General features: G+C 35.1%; 1 protein-coding gene across 2 annotated transcripts in view; it reads right to left on the bottom strand.

Annotated features, from left to right (window-relative positions):
* LOC149070607 (uncharacterized) overlaps positions 1-24,458 on the bottom strand; it is a 51,675-nt gene that overhangs the window by 19,237 nt on the left and 7,980 nt on the right. Inside the window, exons 4-6 of one of the 2 annotated variants that reach the window (XM_089248932.1) lie at positions 18,705-21,898; positions 15,536-15,708; positions 4,730-4,896 (exon numbers count right to left, since the gene is read on the bottom strand). In XM_089248932.1, coding sequence (XP_089105058.1) covers positions 4,730-4,896; positions 15,536-15,708; positions 18,705-21,852 — 3,488 coding nt within the window. In that variant the 5' untranslated portion in view covers positions 21,853-21,898. The remainder of the gene's footprint in view (positions 1-4,729; positions 4,897-15,535; positions 15,709-18,704; positions 21,899-24,458) is intronic. The other variant, XM_089248931.1, reaches the window with a different exon arrangement.

Genomic DNA, 24,458 nt, shown 5'->3' with positions numbered 1-24,458 from the left:
TATAGTACAACCCTCATGTAAGTATTTCATTGAGTAGCTTCTGAAAAGAGAGATCCTGAGTGCTCAAATAACAAGCGACTGTTTGAGAATGTTAACTCGAACAATAAGAGAGGCAGTAACCATTGAAAAGCTGAGTAGAGAGAAGTGTTGATATAAGGAAGTCAGTAGTGAGATTTTGATGCACTGAGTCACAATAAAGTTTTTTTTTTTTATCATAAAAAGATCCGGAATGCATTGCTTTCAGCCACTGCCATCACTAAGAACTAACATTCATCATCCAAGCTAATGTGACCCAGACTTACCTTGGATTAACCAAAAAACTTAGATAATACTGACTTTATCAGATTTTAAGTGACAAAAGCAGAATATTCTGTATCGTTCTCTAACCAGCCCTCAGCTGACTGAAAATGTTCTGCAATAAAAAAAATTATTTTATAGTGTTTTCTAGAAAAATTCTTTTCTTAAAATTATTTCCGAGATTGTTCTGCAGCAGCCCTGATTGTTTTATGATGCACCTTGCAGTTTCTGACATATTCTGCCTGGGGTATTTTAAGGCTACATAAAATAGAGATGTGAATGTGTAAATTACATGTTTGTGCATAGTTTAACCCTAGATTCATAAACATTCGTCTCACAGACCACGCAAAATACATAAACACTTGTAACTTTTAGAGTGAAAGAGATAGAAAGATGAACTTCTAAGTACCTTCCTAGATCGTTCAATAACTAGTATTGCGCCTGTCGCATGTCAGAGTGCACTTATGCTAATGGAGTAACAGTGAGTAGGTCATCCCACAGACAAATGTTTATGAATAGTGTTGCAATTGTAGAACGGGTGCGATTATTTGAAATCATAATTTCTTCGTGAAGGTGAGTGTTATTCAGGGTAAATATGAATTATTATTTGTTTGTTAGACTATTTTTTATATACGGTGTAACTATGTTTTTTACTATAATTTTACAAATATTTTGATTATTTTTTAGAATGGGTACATCATCACTGTCAAACCAGCAGATAGCGGCGTTCTTGAATAATGATTATTCAGATGATGAAGATGGAACACCAAATACCCTTGATCTCAGTGACATTGAAGATCATGTTGAACTGGAGGAGGAATACCTGACCGATTCTGATGATGAACAATCAATAACACTAGTAGGTTTGCACCAAAGTAATGTTATTTTGACTTCAGATTCTGAGACTGATGAGAGATTGGAGGATCCTGCTCAACCTGCAACATGTCGTATTATTTTTCCATCTACCCGCAATTTGGGAGGTAAAAATGTCACAAGTGGTCTTCTACTATGGCTGAGTCTACGAATACCCACGCACAGGCGAGAAACATAGTGAGCATCGTTCAGGGACCAACAGGTACGACAGAGGATGTTACAGAACCCATTGACTGTTTCTCATTTTTCATTACTAACAACATTGTCAGTAAAATCATAACCTATACGAATGAAGAAATATCAATAAAAAGTTCTAAGTACAAAAATCAAACTGCCACAGTTTCACCTACATGTGAAGAAGAGATTCAGTCTTTATTGGGATTATTGCTTTTATCAGCTATGAAAAAGGACAATCATCTAACATCTTTGGAACTATTTGATGCAACATTTAACGGGAGTCAGTATGTATCTGTAATGTCTCGAGAAAGATTTGATTTTTTACTGAATTGCCTCTGCTTCGATGACAAATCTACAAGAGACGAACATAGATCACAAGATCACAGAATAAGTTTGCACCTATCAGGGACTTGTGGGAATCTTTTATTCAGACTTGTCGAGTCAGTTACAATTGCGGTTCCTATGTGACAATATACAAGAAACTGATAGGTTTCAGGGTGTAGCCCGTTTACGATGTACTCGTATATTCCTTCGAAACCAACAAAATACGGAATAAAAGTTTTGATGTTATGCGATTCCAAAACAAATTATATGATAGATGCTATGCCATATGTACGAAAAACTAACACAAATGGTGAATCTCTTGTGTGTGTGGTACCTTTTATGTCAAAACTTTGACTGAAACACTATGGGGCAGCAACCAAAATGTAACGATGGATAATTGGTTCACCTCTGTTCCTTTAACTAATGATTTAATGAAGGAACCTTATAAACTGACTATTGTGGAAACAATCAGAAAAAATAAAAGGAAGATTTCGGCAGAGTTGCTCGAGATCAAGAAAATACCAATAGGTTTCTCCATGTTTTGCTATGAAAAACCCAAGAAAACCCAAGAAAAATAAATAATTTTTATTGATTTTTACCACGCATGGCCAAGACACACTTGCTTCTTCTGGCAAGCCCGATATAATCTAATTTTATAATACGACGAAAGGTGCAGTGGACACATTTGATGACATGTGTAGAAGTATGTCCTGCAGCAGAAAAACCCAAAGATGGCCTCTTTGTTACTTTTTTGGCATGCTGAACATGGCTATAATCCATTCCTATGTTATTTATATGCATAACACAATTAATAACAACAAAAAAACCCATGTCTCATCGATTATTTGTAAAAAAAATATCGGGGAAGCTGTCTGGCGCATGGTTACGCCAGCGCCGTGAAATGCAGTTTGGCTCGATGCCTAAAAAGGAAAATTGCAGACGTTTTTGGTGAAACTTCTTCCGCTGATCAAACACAACCCTGTGTATCTAAAATTTGTGCCTTCTGTGATTATAAAAAACGTTGAATGACAAGGTTCTGTTGTACCCAATGTAAAAAAATTCATGTGTATGGATCACCGCGGTTTATTATGTGTCGATTGCTCAGAATAATAATTGTATTCATTTTCATTTCAGAAAATTAATGATTAATAAACAACTTTTCAGATTTAAAGTGTGTTTTATTGCTCCTTGTATTCTATAAAACACAAAAATCAATATAATATGTTCATCTGAGAGACGAATGTTTATGAATAGTGTATCTCCCATGCATGTTTATGAATCTAGGGTTAAATCACTCACACACGTAAAAGTATTGAATGAATCAGTCAAAGTACCACAATTCAATAAAAATGTCAAATGAATACAGTGCAGAATTTCATTAACTTAATTACTGTACATACTTACTGGGGAATTTCATTTGGGGTCAGCACAATAGACCTTTCCCTGGTTGCAATGCTGGTCAATTTAGGCTATTTGAATAAATTTTATAAATACTTTTTACTTCTGTCTTTGCAACGTTATATTGATTCTAGTGTGAGTGTGGATGTTTTCTTTCCTGAAGAGTCTGGTATGATAGACTGATAACATTTTTAATGAAGCTAGTCCAGATTCAGCTGACAAGAAGCATTCTTCCTTTCCTTATAAAAACTTTAGAAGCAAAGCTAGAGAATTTGGAATATCCCTTGCAAAAATGACAATTCTAGATTCATTAAGATCGCTTTTTTTTTAATATTAAAAATCTGATGGCATTTTCGACACGTTACCTAAAGATGCTTATTAGGGAGATCAGTGAGATGGATTCATGCGTTTCTGCCATATTTGTCTTGTTTACATCAACAAATCCAACAGATTTTGTCATTTTAATTATACCAAAAGTTTAATTTGCAAGCTTATTTTTAGAAATAAACCTACAGTACATGTTTTTTTCTTTCTTTTTTTTTTACTTTAAGCTGATAATTTTTGATAGTTTTTTCCATAGTTAATGAAGTGTATATAGAAAGCCGGGAAAAATATTTTAAAAAATCTATTGCGAATTGTACTGCTTTTACAGTCTTAAAAAGGATGCAAAATTGCATATAAGACAAATGTATTGAAGTATTATTACTTTCCAAATACATAACTACCTTCTTTGTGACTCAAACTATAGCAGGAAAAAGAATCCTGTTGCAAACTTCAACGTAAAAAAACAAAAAATACAAACAAAATATTTCAACGCTGCAGTGCACGATTTTCTTTTTTGACTGGTTACAGGAGATTTATATTTCTTTTTTTTAATTGAGGTTTTTTACTACCATCTATGAATGGTATGTAAATAAAAATGGAAAAAATAGTAATAATGGATGTCTCAAACATGACTAATAAAATAATAAAAAACAAACAATAAAAAAGGAACATATTAAAAGTAGATATTGCCAATAGGCAACATTATGCACTGTAGGGTTAAAATCAAACAGACCTAATTTTGTGGGTTGTGATTTCTAAAATTAACTTTCCAAAACCATGCTATAGCAAAATAATGTGAAGTAAAACCTATGTAAATCAAGGGTACCTATAAGTAAAATGTTTGTGGAATAGCACGAAATATTTCACTGAATCTTAGTTCAGAAAAGTTGAAAAATGCAAATGTCACCAATCTCAAATTTCAAGGTGTAATTCAATAAAATCCAGTTATATATTGAAATTTATTAATTTTTAGAAACATTTATTTTATTTATACAAGTAATAATCTTTCAAAATTAATTGCTGAAATCTTTAAAATGGATCCTTTTCAAAAAAAAAACTAATCCATGAGCTGTGTTAGTGAGTCCAAAGCTGTAAAGCTGAAAATTTCAGAAAACATGAACATTGTCATTTACTTCATGAAATACTGTATTTCACAATGACACCCTCCCCCAATTTTTTCAAAAGAGAATTGCAACGTGATGTCAAATTTTAATCAGGAAGATTTTGAATGAGGTACAAAAATTTCAAACTTTGGCATTTGTGTTCTGTGTGTTCATTCCCCCAGTGGCATAGAATGAAATAATGAAAACGATAAATCTGAGGATTGTATGCTCACTTCACAGCAACTGCCATTTCTCTGGCAACAGTCTTTCTCTTGGGACCAATGAGGGGTTTCAGATCAAGACCACAGCAAAAGGAACTTCCAACTCCATTCAATATTAACACTTGACAGTCAGTATCTTCAATAGCATTAAGAAATATTTCCTTCAGTTCAACCAGAACCTGCACATGAAGAAAAAAAAAGATTCACTCTATTACAATTGGAAAAGTCATATTTTTTAAAATAAAAACTGAAAAATACCATTGACACTCTTTTTATAACAAATCCCATCGTCCCACCAAAAATGAACGTTATATTGGAATATTGCCAGGTGTACAAGTATGAAATGCAGATTTTTTTTTTAAAAAAACACGTTAAATTCAGAAGAATGATAAAAAGTGCTTTATTCAAAGTATGCTCTATTGCTTGTTATACATTTCCCCCATCTTTCCTGAAATTTGTGAATACCACGGCAGTAAAAATCTTCCCCTTTTGCTGTGAACCATTCATCGAGCTATTTTTTCACATCTTCGTACGAACCAAAGCGTTGCTCAGAAAGTGCGAGACCCATAAATGCAAACAAGTGGTAATCGAAAGGAGCCAAGTCTGGTGAGTAAGTCGCATAGGGTAGAACTTCCAGCTGAGTGCTTCCAACGTGCCGCGAACCGCTTTTGCTGTATGTGATGGAACATTGACCATTGAACATTGTCAAGGAGCATTTCACATTGTCATGGGGCATTGCGATTGGAAACAGCTTGTTGACTAACGCCCAATTGCTCTGCGAGTTGTTTTTGTGTCTGTGTAGTATCATCTTCGTCCAACAATGCTTCCAATTCCACATCTTCTTTTTTTTTGGCGGTTTTCCATGTTCCTTGTCTGCAACATCGAAGTCGTCACTTTTGAAAAACCAAAACCATCATTCACCCGTATCTTGCGATGGAGCATGTTCACCATAAGCTTCTCGAAGTAATCGGTGCTTTGTAATGCACTGTTGTTCACCTATACACCAAATGCGGACTATAATTTTGAATGATGAATGTTAGTTATGGTCCAAGACCATGAAGTAGTAAATACAAAATTATTTTTTCCATCCAGACAGAAGTTTTTATTGACTACTCTACTTGTTGAACCCTCAAAATAAGCAAATAAAAAAATAATAAAGCAAATGGTCCATATATATCCTCTAAATAACCTTGAAAATGATACAATTTCTGCTTTGACAGAATCATTAATTGCAATCTGCTACATTTGTAATATTTGGTAATATATTGATGATTCTCTGCTCAACTAAAACCAATTATATGAATTTTATTGATATGATTTGGTAGAACAGTAGGACGAAACTATAAAGTAGGACACAACCGAGAAAGTAGGAAGAGTGGGAGCCCGGTTTTTATTTTAATATTGTGTCAACACCAGCTTTTGTCTACTAAAGCTGGTGACACAACCCAATCAAGTCTGTAGATGTCCCCATATATTTGTGATTTGATCAGCTCATTTTTGTGTCAGATATATGCAGATTTACATGAGTCAATGGGGCTTGAGTGACTAATTCCGATGATGGTTAGAGCTAAAATTCAGCTCATGATAAGGTTGTTTTAGGTTGGCGTGTGAATCCATATCACCAAAAATGTTCGTTAGCCGAATTCGTATTTGTTAGCAGAAGCGGAAAAATGACAAGGAAAAAATCTTGTTAGCTGAGGTATCACTGTATAAAAGAAACAGGAAAATAGTAAAATCTCATAAAATACACTAATAAAATCTAAATAACAGATTATAATATACAGAATGAGAGTGAGGACTTCCGGGTGTGGCCAATGTTATATCTTGGAAGGGACTCATACAAAGGTTTGAAACTTGGTTGAAGGAACAGTCGCAGATGCAATAATAAATTGAGTAATAATTGAGTCTTCTTATTGGACAGATATCATTAGTGGAGTAAATCAAAGAAGTGTGTTAGGGCCATTGCCTTCTAAATTATTTATAGATAATTTGGGAGTCAAAATAGTCTTTAGTTTAGTATGTTTGTTGATGATGTCATTAAATGTCAATTAAAAGACAAATGAAAGGTAAACCTAGTCTCTATAGTTTCTTTGGTCTCTTTTGGTGGGACACGAGATTCAAGGGAGAAAAATACATGGTGTTTCATCCCTAGGGCACAAAATTCAGAATTTTTCATAGTCCCCGGTTGGGCAAAACATTCCACTTGCTGAAAAAGTCACTTCAATTGGAGGTCATTGTCGACAAGCATTTATGGTTCTCACAGCATTGTTCATCTGTAGTTAAGAAACTGAACAGGATGTTGGGTCTTATGTAAAGAACAATTCGCTCGAAGTCACCAAAAATTATCATCCCCTCTTTAAGGTTTAAGTAGGCCTTATTTTTAATATGCATTGCAATTTTGGAAGCCCCTATCTATGATGTGACATTGACTTGATAGAAGTTATATAAAAGCATATAATACAGTCTTGGCATGCAGGGTAAGAACTATAAACATAGATTAGAGACATTTATTCTTTAGAAGAAAGGTAAAATCACAGGGACATGAAAAAACATAAAAAATTATGAAAAATATAGCCAGCATGGACCATAACATACTTCTACATAGACCAGGGGTTTTAAAATTTTCAGACACAGCGGGAAAGATTTAAATTTCCCAAGAAGCCAGTGGGCTACTAACTCATAGTGAGGAATTTATATTATTATATATAAGAAGAAAATCCAGATTTACAAGGGATCTTGTACGATTATACAGGAATTTCAGCAAACAAGGTCATGCCCCTCATAAGTGATTGCCGATAAATGCTATGTAAACAAAGTCAAGTCTTTGCCAGTTGCTTAAATGCGGTCACCAAGACTTTTTTACGGCTGCTCAATGGAAATGACCACAGCTGTCCTCTATGGGTGTTTTCCTTAATGACGACGGCAGTCATTGACGTCACAACAACACGAAAGCTCGTGTAAGATCTAATTTTCTGCGTAAATCAGGAGAAATTTTAACAAATCTGGAGAGCAGGAGGAAAGATGAAAAATCCTTAAACCTTTCAACTCTAATCCGTAGAGTTGGCAGGTCTGATAATAGAAGGAGCCAATGGGGCTCCGAGTTGTATAAGGAAAAATTGATTGAAGACTTTTATTCATTCTGAAATTATTTTTAATAAATTATCTATTTCGATCATTATTGATCTTTTTTTACTAACTCTGGAAAAGTTTCAGATTAATTACCAATTAGTTAAATTTATTATGATTCATTTTAATCTGAAATCACTTTAAATGATTCTTTAATTATTTATTTCAATGATTCTGAAATTATTTCCTTCTCAATATATTTAGAAATCTTTTTTTCAATAATTATGCAATTACCCTTTTTATTAGTTGTGAAATAATTTTTATCCCAAATTACAAAAATATTTCTCTCATTGATTAATTTATAAATTAAATTTTTTTCACTAACTCTGAAATTATTTGTTTTTTTAATTCTAGAATTATTTCTTTCATTAATTTCAAATTAAATCAAATTAATGAAATTAATTTCAAATTAAATCAAATTAATGAAATTAATTTCAAATTAAATCAAATTAATGAAATTAATTTCAAATTAAATCAAATTAATGAAATTAATTTCAAATTAAATCAAATTAATGAAATTAATTTCAAATTAAATCAAATTAATGAAATTAATTTCAAATTAAATCAAATTAATGAAATTAATTTCAAATTAAATCAAATTAATGAAATTAATTTCAAATTAAATCAAATTAATGAAATTAATTTCAAATTAAATCAAATTAATGAAATTAATTTCAAATTAATTTCCTTCATTAATTCTAAAACAGCATTTCTCAAATTTTTTGAATCCAAGGACTAGTAAAATGTATGAAACAATTTGACGGAACACTTGCATCCAGTATTACAGAATATTCCAGTATTTTTGTCATTCCCACTTTTTTCATGTACTTGCCCCATTTTTTTAATGATATTTATTTACAATATTTAATAGAATCATGAAAAACAACATTTTTATAACTTATGAATTATATTATAATATTATTATGGCTATAAATATAAATATCCATTTCAAATATTTGTCAGGTTCGTTGTTATTTCTGCAATTTTGAGAGCAACTGCTGATTTTGCTAACTTGCAGCAATATTTTGATGATGCTTGACAATGTCCTGCTTTTTAACCATACAGTGGAACTTCGGTTAACGAGCTTAATTCATTCTACCAACACATGCTCGTTATCTGAATCAAACATGATAGAAGCTCGGATAATTTGTTCCACAATTATTCATTGACATAAAAATGCCTAATAAAAACTACATTCAATCAATAATTAGACACAATAATAATATATAATACAATAAAATTTACATAATATAAATAACACCATAAATAAACATACAATACAATAATGTTTACAGACATTATTGACTATTAACTTTCTCTAAACGACAAGAGAGAGAAGGATTATCGTTAAGGACAATTTACAGACTCCTTGTTGTTTGCAAACTTTTTTTTTTTTCGCATGACTTTCGAAAAGAGCCTTATCCAATGACACTTGCTTTTGCCTCCTTTTTAGGATTTCTAGGAAATGGGAAATTGCAATGTTCATTAGACAGATTTATTGCTCACACACTGCTACAGCTTTATTTGGGTGGATCTTTTCTACAGAGTTTTGGACAGATTCCCACATTCTACGCATCTCTCTAATCTTATTTTATGTGAGGGACTCCTCCTAGCTCCTCTCTTTCTCAGATGAGATACGGTGCTAAACTCTTGCTATTGGGTGCAAAAGACATCCATCACTTCATCTATCGTTAACTTTTAGACATTTTTCACCGCTAGATCTCGAATGCCATCCTCATGAACCTCCAGTCGATAGTCTTACCGAAGCACAAAATCTCTTCGACAAGTAGTGGGCTCTTATTTATGAGCTAGCCCCCTCAAAATTATGTTTAATAATACAATCACAGTTTTATCCAAGCAGAATTCAAAAAAAAACTCCAGTGCACATACGCATCACTGCTGTGCTATATTTAGTTTCGCATTGTAAATGTTCATACTCGCACGTGTGTAAATTTTCCGAGTGAGGCACACTTACTGGAGACTCTTTAGGGGAAGAATATTACAGCTATTCCAAAACATGTGTGTGGGCGGAAGCAAAAAATCAGCTCAGTTGTGATAACGTGAAAATAAATTAACAAAATGCAAAATTTTTGCTTGCAATGCAAATCATCACTTGTTAACCAAATCGGAATTTGTTCAAAATTTTTGCGCGTTATGGAAATTGCTTGTAAACCAAAGTTCCACTGTATTTAAATCACAGTTCCCTGTATTTTTCTCATTAAAATAGTCACCAGGTCTCATTTGGTTTTTTTCATAAAATTTTGTTTATAGCGATTTGTAACAGCCCTTTCTTTCACACCCTTCTACAATTGTAGCAATAATTGGAAAAATTATAATTGAATTTTTTGTCTACAACAAGTGATTTCCTGTATTTACGATAGTAATGTTTCTCATTTTCCTCAATGACGTATGTCTAACACAAAGTATGAAGGTAGCTACCTATAATTTTTATTTGCACCTTGTATGAATGGTACACTGCAGTGGTGGTCGAGTAGTCATAGTGATGGGCTCGCATCGCAAGGATCCGGGTTCGAGCCCCACTAGTGCTACAGTGGTGGTCAGCTGAAGTTGATTTTCTGTGGTTCCCAACTTCAAGGCACGAATGCAAGCCAATCTCCCCGTTAAAAAAGTCTCGCCACAGAGAGCAACACGCCTACGTTAGGAATATGCAATCATTACACTTCACTCACAATTCGAAGTATAGATGGCAGTACTAAAACATCAGGCACAACACTAGCTGCACACTCAGACTGTTAGGTGCACTCACGTTGTTCTAGACTCTGCCACGAAGCTGGGCTGGAAGAGATCTTGGCAACAGGATAAGTCCAGTGGCAGAGCCCCTGGCATTCATTCATGTAAGAATGGTACTAATATCATAATTACAACAATTGAATAATTTTTCATTAAGTTAGAATTAAATTATCAAGTCTGCCTGCGGATCGTCAATGCAATCGTTGTGGACCATAAGTTGAGAAACACTATTTTAGAATTAATCATTGTTTACAGTTCAGTAATATGCCAGCAGATGGCATTGTGTTCACTTTTTTTTTTCTTTTAATTTTCTTGTGTGGATGTTTGGCTCTCTGCGATAAGTGTGTCCGAATAAGTGTTGTTGTTACCGCAGTTCGAGAAGCATAGCAGCTAAATTTTTCATCTGATCAATTGAAAGTTAAATCAAGTTTGTTGTTTTGTTTAAACCAGAATTCTATCCTTTCCCCGTTAAAAAAGTCTCGCCACAGAGAGCAACACGCCTACGTTAGGAATATGCAATCATTACACTTCACTCACAATTCGAAGTATAGATGGCAGTACTAAAACATCAGGCACAACACTAGCTGCACACTCAGACTGTTAGGTGCACTCACGTTGTTCTAGACTCTGCCACGAAGCTGGGCTGGAAGAGATCTTGGCAACAGGATAAGTCCAGTGGCAGAGCCCCTGGCATTCATTCATGTAAGAATGGTACTAATATCATAATTACAACAATTGAATAATTTTTCATTAAGTTAGAATTAAATTATCAAGTCTGCCTGCGGATCGTCAATGCAATCGTTGTGGACCATAAGTTGAGAAACACTATTTTAGAATTAATCATTGTTTACAGTTCAGTAATATGCCAGCAGATGGCATTGTGTTCACTTTTTTTTTTCTTTTAATTTTCTTGTGTGGATGTTTGGCTCTCTGCGATAAGTGTGTCCGAATAAGTGTTGTTGTTACCGCAGTTCGAGAAGCATAGCAGCTAAATTTTTCATCTGATCAATTGAGAGTTAAATCAAGTTTGTTGTTTTGTTTAAACCAGAATTCTATCCTTTCGCAGATGCGAAAAGAACAATCATCTTTTAATGTTTTAAACGATTTTTTAAAATTGGTCGGTGGGCCACAGCAAACAACTCTAAGGGCCAAATGTGCCCAGCAGGCCACACATTGAAGACCCCTTGGTATAGACCATCAAATGAGGGGACATCCGTCAAAATTATTGTAAGATATGGCTAGACTCTGGTAACAAAAAAATAGATTTGTTAATTAAAATAAGTGTATCATGAGTAGAGCCCGGATTATATGCAAATGCATATAAATGCATAAAATCAAAGAATTTTCAGTATAAGTGCATATTTTGAAGGTTTATTTAACTCACTCAATTTTTTTTTATAATTTTTCAAATAAATATTGTTCATATAAATAATATATTGTTCAAATAAATATTTTTATAATATCGATTTTTTTCCCGCAGGTGAAATTTAGTGAATTAATACATAAAGTATTTTGCGAATATTAGCCGTTTTATTGTCGTGTTAAATTTTTTTAGAAATTTAGAAATAGTGTCGAAATTTTTTGTTACTGGTATTTTCGTTATTGAGCAACTACAACGAACTAAAAGTAGAAAAGATGCATTTTAAAAACACATCTGCTTTTTTTTGCATGGTAATTTTTTTAATGCATATTTTCTCATTTTTTGTACATACTTCAGAATTTTTGACTTTTTCAAGATTTCTAGTGCATATTCTGGAGTATTTAATGCATATTTTGGGATTTTCAGTGTATATTTTGGCATTTTAAGTGCACATTTTAGCATTTTAAGTGCTTATTTTTGTATTTTAAGTGCTTATTTTTGTATTTTAAGTGCTTATTTTTGTATTTTAAGTGCACATTTTGTATTTTAAGTGCATATTTTTGTAGTTTTAAGTGCATATTTTTGCATTTTTCAGTGCATATTTTTGCATTTTTCAGTGCATATTTGCATATTTTTAAAGCATATTTTGCCACTTTTTTAGTGCATATAATCCGGGCTCTAATCATGAGCATACTGCACCAATTTTTTCAAGGTTACCAGGACAAGTTTTTCAACAGTGCATTTTTTTACCTCACACTAGTCATATTTTGAGCAGTGAGAATAGTCATTAAGAAATCATCTCCCTGAATTTACTCAATTCAATCATGTCAAAAAAAGTTTTTCTTTCAATAGGTGTCTGAAAAACCGGAAGTTTGTGATTATAAAGAAAACTACTTATAGCAAGATACTTCTTGAGAAGAACCAATCCAGACTAAAAACAATGCCGCCTGTTTTCCCCTTCGCTAATTTGCCCTTTCTGTAGTTATAAAATGTGTCTCTAAATTTATGCAGAATGAAAATATGTAATTTAAGAGGTAAGTGTATGTTTCTGTTAAGCTTTGTATTGAGAAGTATTCAAGTGATTGTACAGTATGTAAAAATTTTCTCAACTTAAAATTGAATGTGCATATAAAATAGATTATTTTATTCATGGAGTAACATAAATAAGACACTGAGATACAGTAGTTCGTAATAAACGTGTGAATTTAGTTATAGAGCCTCTCTGAAACGCTATTCCGACTATGATCCGATATAACACCAAACTCATTGCAGTGCCAAAATTTTTTGGGACGGATGGGGACGTTACATCGGGGTTCAACTGTACATCCAAAACAATGGATGATAATCAATTAGAGACAACAGGACACAATCTTTAGGTAACTATAGAAACGGGGAGTGGGGTTAGAGAATATTAAACTTCTTCCAAGGGAATTATCATAACTGTAGGGGAGGGGGAACTGCCTTTTTGTACAGCCATCAAGTTATGCCAATGGCCTGTTGAGTATTAGGCTATATTGTGCATTTTGGACACTTTTTCCAGGGAAATTAATACAAATACACACAAAAAAAAACCAAAAATTTGGTTGAAAAATGCTCTCTCATTCTTTTTTTATCCCAATTGGGCGGTTAGAATTTTGAAAAGTCATGGTTTTTTTTAAATAAAGTGTTTTTAACACATCAAGAGATTTTCTGGAATTTATGCCATGGTGAACTTGGAAAAGAAAAGTTTGTTGTCTTTGCCAGGAATTGAACCCAGGGCCTCCTGCAAACTGGACACTAACCATTATACCAAAGAGAGACAAATATTTTTTTCTTAAAATACACAGTAGCATGACTTGTTGAGTAGAAACATTGCGGCCCCTAAAGCAGAATATGACAAAAACTGTGACTTATGTAGCAAAATAATTCATGCTGCCACAGAACAATCTTGGAAAGAATTTTAAGGAATGAGTAGAAAACACTACGTGGGAATGTTTATCACAGAATATTTCAAGTCAGCTGAGCACTCTTTGCAGAACAATGCAAAACATTCTGCTTTGAGGATTGCAGCTTCTTTCAACTTCAGTGATTGGTCTCCAGGTGGCAGAAGCAAAGACGGATATTTTTTCTTGGCCCACGATACATCAAATCATGAGATTTTCTGGATTTTATGCCAAGGTGAACATGGCAGAGAAAAGTTTGTTGTCTTCACTTTGGTATAAAATCCAGAAAATCTTTTGATTTGATCTGTTGTGCGCTGAAAAAAAAATCATCCAAAGTGTTTCGAAGTTTGAAGTCTGATTTTTAAAGTAAATAACGTGAGCATGCCTGTCAGGAATGGCACATGTGCTGATGCTATTTCACGAGCATGCACTTAAGACTTGAAAACAATTTTAAAAAAACATATGGGGCCGTTCAAGTATTATGTAAGCAAATTTTTACCCATTTTTGACCGTCTCCCCCTTTGTCAGCAAAATCTTGTCATCAGTTCTGCCCCTCCGAATCCTAACACATATTGGTGGGATCAGAAAGGTACGTGGGAGGGGGACATAGAGGGGTTCTTGTGCCTCCCTCCCAGACGAGAAATTTTTTTTTTTTTTTTAAATTAAAATTTCGAAAGAAAATACCTTTATATGTAATTATAGCAGATTTCTGTTAATTTCAATGCTATTTGAAAGGTAAGAACTCAAAAGACAGGGGGGGTCAAAAATGGCTAGAAATCTGCTTATGTAATACTTGAATGGCCCCTTATTATTATTAATTTCTGTTAATTTCAATGCTATTTGAATGGTAAGAACTCAAAATTTCTCTTTAAGAAATTCATTGCGACCCACCCTTTAAGCCATATATGGTAAACTCTTGACCTGTGGACCAAATGTGACCCTGAAGGTTATGTGATGTGGCTTGCCCCCTCAAACCCAATTTTGTAAAAATGAACTAAGCGGCACATTTATAGATTGCTTAAATGACCCGTGGCACGATTCCAGAGCATTTAAGTGGCCCGTGGCACATTTTCAGATCACTGAAGTAGGCCCATGGGACATTTAGAGATCCCTTGACTGAAATGTGGCACAATTTTAGAGCACTTAAGCGGCCTCCCTGGTGCAGTTGTATGTCGCTCAAGTTATCTGCGGAACATTCCCAGATTACTTAAGTGATCCCCGGCATAATTATAGATCACTTGAATGATGCGTTGCACAGTTCCAGGGCACTTAGGCAGCCAGGAAACATTTCCAGAGCACTCGAAGGATCCGTGAAACATTTAGAGATCACTGAAATGGCTCTGTAAAGGATTTGTCATTAAGGAGAATGTTAGTTCAGGTGCCCACAAAGTAGCGAAAGATTTTTCTCGTATTTGGCGCACCGAGTAAGATGCCATCAAGAATATTTCATATGTTCATAAAAGGTGGTTGATGACATAAGCATCATCCAAACCCCCCCCCCATCAAATCAGAAACCACCTCCCCCCCATCGAGGCTGATGTTATTCTTGAATGGCCCCTATGATGAAAAACTTGCAATGAATTAAGTAAATATATCAAATGAATTCTGAAAATATTTGGTACACATAAGACCAAAGATAGATGTAATACACACACTCACATCTATAGATAGATAAACGCTCTTCCCTCTTGTCTCTTTCAATGTCACCTGGGTATAGCTATCATTCTTGTTCACAGTGATTCCTTTATAATGCATACTGAACTTGCAAGACATTTTCAGACCAACGCTAAAATCACTTGGCGAAGGCAAAATAGCATCAATTGGTCCAGGAACTGGATAAAAAAAGAAAATAATTGACTATACATCTCATCTTTCAACACAGTATAATTTATTTTTCATTATGAATAGTTTCAAAATAATTAACCACCGTCCATGATAAATTTTTATACACCATATGTATGTGACATAAAAATTTAGTTTATACAATGTCTCTAATAACATGGGTCATGCTACAACTAGATAACTCAATTTTGGATTTTGAGACCACATTTTTGAAAAAAAAAAATTTGATTCAAGTTGAAATTTTGTTATTCATGCCAAAATCACAACAAAGACATAAATTGTCAAGCTCTACAATTGGACTATAAGACTACTTTGAATATTGGTTTTGCACATATTTTTAAAAACATATACGGTAGAACATTGATAACTCTGCATGTTGATGACTTACTGCAGTAAAGTAACTCAACATTTATTATTCTAATGTGTGTCACGATACTAAATTCAATGTGGGAAAATCTTTGCAACTGTAAAAGATATTAAGAGCATAAGATGGTTAAACCCTGTTCAAGTCGACTATGATTTGTACTGTAGGAACACAACCAGGGTTGGGTTTTCGCCAGCAAAAAGTGGTAAAAGTAGAAAAACTGCAAAATGGGGAAAAATTGGAAATACATATCATATTATGGATGTCATTTAATTATCAATCATCTGTACCACAATTTTGATGGATAAAGAGTTCCGCCTTCTTTTTCATATTTCTGTTACTATTATTGAAGAGGTGGAAGCCTTGCATGTGGTCAAATTTTTCATATTTTGCTAAGAGAATTTGCCACTTCTTCTTTTAATCTTTATCTCTCTGAATGCTCTTTTCTTTTCAAGATAAATATTATGCATGCTATCCATGACCCATGGGGGGGGGGGGTGCATGCTTTCTATGAACAAAGGGTATGATGTCGTGCAAAACAGAGGATAGTTTCGTACTAAATTCTTCCTACTGACTTACTACCACAACTGATTTCAGCCGGTTTTTGAAAGGTTGCGCTAATATTTCTCTCAAAAATCAAAGTTGGTTCTCTGAAAACAAGGAACTATTCTTTTGTTATCAACCTTATCCGAAGAAAAGTTACAGAGAAAACTAACAACACAATGATCAATGGAAGAAAACTCGTCTCGCACCAAAACATGTTCAACAAGATCCTTGGAACTGATGAGAACTAAATGCAAAATAGCAGTACCCATAGTGGCATCTGATACATGCTAATATAAAAATTATCGAGCACCAACTTGAGAAAGTCTCTTTCATATTGATCTCTAGCTAAAACGTTCTCCCAATTGATACCCAGTTAATTGAAATCCCCTAATATAACAACCCTCTTATGCTTACACATGTACAAAATTTCATCATGAAGATTGACGATGTAGTTTGGATTCCTATTTTAGGTGGATTATAATAAACCCCTACAATAAGTTTATGATGCCTTTTGTTTTCAAGCTCAACCCATATAGTTTCAATAACACTTTTTTGCATGTTACACTCTCTCTCACCTTCTAACATGATTTCACGTATATAGAGACTCCACCCCATTCTCTATCAGATCTATTTCTTAAAAAAGTATTGTATCCTGAGATGTGTAAGAAAAATTCATCCCAATCGTTTCCCTAAGATTCTGCAATGGCTATAAGGTCTAGGTCATAGTGTTTCCCCACCTATCTCTCCTCCTTCATTCAGAAAATTTTTCTCTCATCAACCCAACTCAAGTGAACCCATATCCTATGCAGATAGATATAGGCTTGAAAGTCTGGGGGGGGGGGCACGGTGATGATTATGTCAATTCATATATATACGTGTACATTAGAACAGTCAACTCCACCTTTGATGCTGCCCCCCCCCCCATATGTCCGTCCATGACCCATAGGTTCCCATGTTAAATCTGTAGCTTATATCGCCCCCCCCCCAAACCATTCCATTGCCCACTGGGGGCAATATTGCACACTTTGAGAAACACTGGTCCAGACCCTTCACAGCTACCATAATTTCTAAAAAAAATCTCTCTTATTACCCAAACTCCTGGTATTTATTGGAGCACATTTTAATTTCCCACGTGATTTAGTGTCAATCGAGAAGCCATCCAAGTAAGAGGTGGATAATTCCCTGTTAATACTCTTATTATTATCATTAACTAACCCCCATTTTTGTCTACGTGGTCTGGGAGTGAGAAACCCAACCTATAAGCCTACGGTAAACCTCTTATACCCCTCACTTATTTGACTGAATCCCATCCCGATGAAGCTACCTGTCAGTGAATGGGAGTTCAAATTATTCCATCGAATAAATTCATAGTTTGTATTTTACAGAAAAAAAATTTCTTTTCTAAATTGTTCTTTCAATTAATTTCTTTCCTTATCTCAGATTGCGCGTCTTTCCCGGATCAGCATCCGATGTGGGCACACTGTTCTAGAGAGCCACCATGACTATTATACTTGCTTAAAATGATGAATACAACTAATTAAATATTTCATGAATGTGAATTGCAGGAGCATTCTGTAAGGCTGTGCACATAGTGAGGCGACCATGAAGTATGAGAGTGCATAATAAAGACTAGCAACAAAAAAATTATATTGTTTTTTTTCTATACCGCACATACTCAAGAAGCGAGACAAAGGAGAAAAAGAGGCCACTCAACAAGACGTGAGAGTTGAACATAACATGTTTGTTTTCACCTTGATTTGCTGATTTTTGCTTTTTGCTGAGATTTGTGTGTGTGTTGGTTCACTTCTTTTTTTCTTTCCTTTTTCTGCAGAGGGATCATCACCATCATACCCTTACATTTCAGAACCCTCCCAGTCATTTTCTCTATTCCCCTCCTCTTTTACTATGTATGAACATCTCATCCTCTCCCCTATGCATTTTTTTTCTTCCTCGTCGCAATTCTGGGAGCTTGTACCTATTCGCTCCATTATGAACACAGCCTTAGAATTTTATTAAGTGATTTTATAAGTGAAAAAATATAAAAAATTTGACAGAAATCATGACTGGGGAACTTACTTGGCTTTGTACTCATGACTTCAGTACTTAGGCTGCTTTCATATGAAGACATCATAGTACCATGTTGTTGATTATTTACCAGCTCTTCACAGCTGGAATAACATGCACGTGCACGAGATATTAAGTTTTTGTCAACAGAACTACATGCATCAAGTCTGTTTGAAGAAAATGCCCTGTAATATTTGTTTAAAGGATCTTGAAATGGGCTATTCTCTTGCCTGAAGCAGTTTAGATTGAATCGCCAGTTTTTCTTCCTTAATATACTGTTCACTCCACCAACTCCATCTTCTAAATTGCTTTCCATTTGGCGCAGTATTTTGAAAGGATCAAACTTTTCATAAGAATTACTTTGATTTGAATCTTCTTGACAATTACGTCTTTCAAGCTTCCTACCAGTTTGCAGATGTAAAGCAGTCTGTGATAGCTTTCGAGACTGCTTTAATCTTTTTCGAGCAAGGTTAAAGTACTTTTTGAATATTCTTTTTTTCATAGAATGTTGTTCTGATTCAAATATCGCCTTATAATCACTAAGACTCCTAATACTCAATGGATAGGGACATTGAGAGAGCAAAGAAGTTTTTTCTGTTAAGCTGTTATTTTCTATATTCCTGGAATCATCACTTATGCATACATTTTGTGTAGTTGACGAAAGACTTTTCACATCCATACGCAAACATTCTGTTTCTTGATTATTAGAGGTAATTTCTACATCGCTAATTCGGACCTGTGATGACCTCTCATCGCTGTAACCATAACCAACATGAGCAGGGTCGATACAGGGCACCAGAACTGGCGGTGTATCATCTGGAAAACAATCTGATGTAGGACTTACCACTGTTAGAACAGGCAAAGAAGCATGATCAGCAGACACATCTTCAATAGATTCTTCAGCAGTAGTAACTTCTTCTTCTCGAGCACAATGGCTGAGCATGCCAAAACCAACGTCTTGCTGAGTGTCAGCAAACTGAACCAACTGTTTGATGTTTTGCAGTTCTTCAATACTTAGCAAATCTGGATTTTGAATTATAAGGATTGTCTCTTCACCTTTCATATTTGAAACATATGAAGCGAATTCCTCACATCCATGCAGCTCGATTGTCGAAACTTCATGAACAGTTTCAGGTACGTCAATGTCTAACTTTACTATGTCTGAAGAAAAACTATTGAGATGTTCAGTTGTACTGGAAGTTTCTTTTGATTGGTCTGAACTGTTCGTTTCACCAATGGTATCACCTTCATTACATTCTAAATGTGAACTATTAACATTTGAGCACGATATATCTATTTTTTCACTGGTATCACAAAGATTAGTTTTAGTTTCATCATTAGCTATTTCTGAATCAGAGCGCAGTTCTTGCTCAGTGGAAATGGGTTCCTCCACACTTCCATTACAAACTGAGACTTCAGAATCTGTGTTTGCAAGATGCCTATTTGATACGTTTGTGTTATCAGGATTCTGATTCAGACTAGTTGATTTGGACAGAACTTTTTTTACTCTGGTAACTTCGGGTGATGATGGCTCAACCAGACTGGTTCTGCGTGTACTACGTGTGGACAATGCGGTATTGCTCTGAATGGATGAAATACTACCCCGTTTAAAAAGTCGGGTCTTTGAAGAACGAAAAGCATGAGTGTTATTTCTAGTCGCCATCCTATTGGGATGCGGCAGCTTCCTGGACACCATGTCTTTCTCAGATGTAGATTTTACATTTGATAATGGTTCAGGCTTTGAAGAGTTGAAGGCTTTACCTGCATTGGAATACGATGATGCTGATGCTGCACGCCTGACATCAATTTGGCTAAGGATGTTGTCAGGAGACATATGCTTGGCCCACTTGATTTCGTGCAGTGCATCGTATAATTTATCCATTTCATTACGCCTTTTTCTGTTCGATCTAGAGGCCTGTTCATTAAGATCAGAAATATTTCTGAAATCTTCATGATCTTCTTTGATCTCAGTGGTTTCGTTAGATGACAACTCTTCATTTCTAAAATCAGTTTTAAGTGAACAAGGTTCAGTTTTTGCCTCAGCTGACCTCGTCCTGCACTGTGATTCACTATTGAAGATGGGCGACCGAGGAACTGGTGTAAATGGCTTCAAGCATGATGAAACTTTGACACACTGAGAAGAATTCGGGGGTACTTTTTTCTCGCTTGGTTGTCTTTGACCTGTGGAACTATCACTGCATGGGACCATTTGGGACAAGGTATGACAATTTCTAGTCTTCTGCACCTCAACTCTTCTCAGGATGTATGTTAAAGAAGATGAGCCACAGTCACAACTGCACGTTTTCTTACGTATTTGCCGACGTAAGTTATGTTGCTGCGAATTTATTTCATCTTTAGTCTCTTTGAATGAGCTACATGTTTTTTTCTCTACAAAAGTTTCAGATTTTGTTATAGTTGTTTTTGTACAAGACACAGAAGACTGTGATTTAATCTCACTAGATACAGCCATTTTTTCACATAATTCAGGAAAACTATCCTTAGAGCAGTTTCCACGGAGGTGAAAATTTATGAGGCTAAGATTTGAGGAAGGCATTTGTTTATTGCTAGCATCAGAAGCACTACTAGCATCAGAAGATCCAGACGAATTCCTCAGTCTTTTCTTGCCACTTACATTATTCTGTCTGGTGGTAGGTTTTTTTAGTGTGTTTTGAGCAACATTATCACCTTGAACACTGTGAGAACTGCAATAAACGGCAGAATCGCTGGAACATGAGGAGAAAGAGTCTCGTCTCCGCAACTTCGTTGCACTGTTTCCTGTCCTCACATTGCTCTGCTCTGTTCCAAATGTTGGTTTTGTGCTATTATTTTGTGATTGACACGATATGAATAGACTTTTTTCTTCAGGCAACAAGCGGCTGTTTTTCGCCTTTATTAGTTTATTGTTAACAACTTTCTTGTCCTTTGGTGGATCATGTTCGCTGCTGATGTGCTGGAGCACATCCACATTGTCTAAACGCTCACCCATGGCTACAAATATACAACTCCATGTGCAGATAATGCAAACAAAGGGGTAGTCACTGCATTTCTGCACTGCGGTTTCAACAAAATTTTGACAGCCATAGCTTTTGTTGCTGGTGAAGTGTGAGAAAGGAATTTTCCATACAAAAATAATAGGAATCTGGCAGAGTTTCCAAGACATGATTCAAAAAAATTCCATAGTGCCAGTGAGGCATTGCAGCTGTCACCTGAAAAAAAGTACATTAGAACACAGTATTTTTTTTCATAGAAGCAAACTGATTTGAATATGAAAAATGAACACAAACATTTCATCACACACATTATAAATTATGACAATTCTATCAATACAGGTTCTCAGTTATAAAAGTTATATAAGTATGTTAATGATGAATGGGGGAATCAAGTGCTATCGAAATGACTGTATGACAATACCAGACATTTCCGGTTCGTAGTGCTTCCAAACTAATGTGGCAGACTGACTGAGAAGTGAACACACACGAGGCCATAGCCAGAGAAAGAGAGATCCCGGGGATTTGGTGGGGCGGGGGGGCGCTAGTGTTTGATGTAAAAGCTCAAACGTTTACTGAAGAATGTTTTATTGTTCCAGCAATTTTCTCGTACAGTATTTTTTCCATGTAAAGTTCCACTACAAGTACACTTGCATGCATGTTGTGCATACAGGTGGACAAGGAAATTAATAGAAAAATTCAGTATTCACTTCTGCAAGTCTTACTTATGCTGTGTTTGTGAAGATTTCAGCCTGAAAATAAGCATTTGTTTGTGAGCGGTATCATCCCCAAAAAATATCAAAATGTACATTTTTTGCTAATATATGTAAATGTGATAGGACTAGAAAATATTATTCCCTTCAGCGGGTTATTTCCTTATCTATATATATATATATATATAAATGAATGTAGGTGTCTGTCTTTTTGTCCTTTATGCATTACCACACCATTCATCTGATCACCATGAAACTTTGGGAAGTTGTTGAGTATACTTCCATGAAGGTTTCTGGCATAGTTTTTTCTTTTAATTTTTTTTTCATTTCTTTCATTTCCTTGAATTTACTTTCTTCTGAGATTGCAGCAGCACGACGGGTAATCCAATTGCCATGAAACTTTGGGAAGTTGTTGAGTACACTCCCGCGAAGGGGTTTCTGGCATAGTTTTTTTTCCCTTTCCTTCACATTTCTTTGAATTTCCTTTCTTCTGAGATTGCAGCAACGTGCAATAGGTAAGCTAGTTCAGAATACAATTAGAGAAGTTCAGCTAACCCAGTTTGCAAGACGAGCAAAAATGTCTAACAAATTTTGGCTCAATTAACAAGCAATCAATGTCTCTTAAGGTGAACATAAATTTTAGAATTTTTTAAGAGATTTTGACATGATAAATGAAATATTTCTCACAATAATAGTAATAAGTATTCACCTTATCTATTGAGTGCCACAAAATTACAACTAAAAGCTAACACAAGATTCCTTGAAAGAAAATCTCATGGGGGGGGGGGGGAAAGAGATGAATTTTTTTCTTCCTCGCAATCATCTCCAAAAATATAACCAGTCTTTGCGAGGAATCTTGTATTAATTAGAGGAGAGGACATTTCTACATAAAAGCTAGCAGTTGGCTTTATCTCACTGCAAGCAAGATCATATTAACGAGTCATGGGAACTAGCTCAAATATTTTTCAGGGTTATTATTATTTTAATGAAAGACCGAATTGAAAAAATTTATTGTATGCGCATGTGCAGAGATGCCATTGACACGCTATTACGCGTCAAATACCCAAAATTTTACAAAAGGACGCATACAAATTTGGTTCACACATCCTCTGGGACGCGTTCTTTCCTAGTTCCAAGATGAAAAAGTAGAGAGAAAAAACTCCCCAACTTTTTTCCCCTTCTTTTCACAGTATTATCATGGTAAAAAAAACGAATCTGCAAAACCTCTACCTTGAATATTCACAGTTTTGTCATCTAGCTGCTATGTGATGTCACCGTTTCGCATCGCAAAAATCACTGGTGTGCATGCAGAATCAGCTTTAGGAGGGGCAGAAGTATTTCTTCCAAAAAAATTGTGGATTAACGCTCAAAATTTTTAAATTAACATAGATAATAAAAGACTGTATTTTGTCCAATATTTTAAATTTTCTACAAAAATATTTTTAATTTTTCCTTTTCTTGGGGCGAGAGGGGCCCTCCGTAATCCCCCCCCCCCCCAATTTTGCCTTTGGTGAAAATCCGGGTTTGGAACCCCTGATTGCATAGCGGTAATCGGCTAAAAATATGATTTACTAAGGGTTTCTAATTTTGAGTTGGCTATTCCTTTGAAAAATGCTCTGGTCGCCATGAAAATCACAGACCTACAACACAAATATTTATACATTAAATTTCAAATCCATGAAAAACCAATTTGGAGGATAGATTCAGCGCCGCAACTAGGGGAAAGCAGGCGGGCCTAGTTCCCAGGGCTCTGGACCAGAGGGGGCACTGAATTCACCCTTTATAACTGCTTCTTATACATTACACAGGGTGCCAAAATGTGTGCTTGCCCCATTTGAGAAAGTATCTAGTTGCAGCCCTAGATAGATGGATGGCACCACCTACTGATCACAAAACATGTTGAATGCTGGGCACACACACACAAACACACTTGAGTTTCACCAACACGAATCTGACATAGCTCCCATATTCAGGTGTGAAAATATGTGGCAGTTAAATGGCGACATATCAGAGTGGTGGACCAACAGGGAGGGAAAATAAAATCATTCTACAAGGAAATCGCTTCG

Source organism: Pholcus phalangioides, unplaced genomic scaffold (genome assembly GCF_987345545.1).
Source record: "Pholcus phalangioides strain wild (caught in Gottingen) unplaced genomic scaffold, Ppha-v1.0 ptg000021l_1, whole genome shotgun sequence".
NCBI classification, from domain to species: domain Eukaryota; kingdom Metazoa; phylum Arthropoda; class Arachnida; order Araneae; family Pholcidae; genus Pholcus; species Pholcus phalangioides.
Note: the sequence above shows the minus strand (reverse complement) of the source record. Positions and strands in the feature narration are given on the sequence as shown.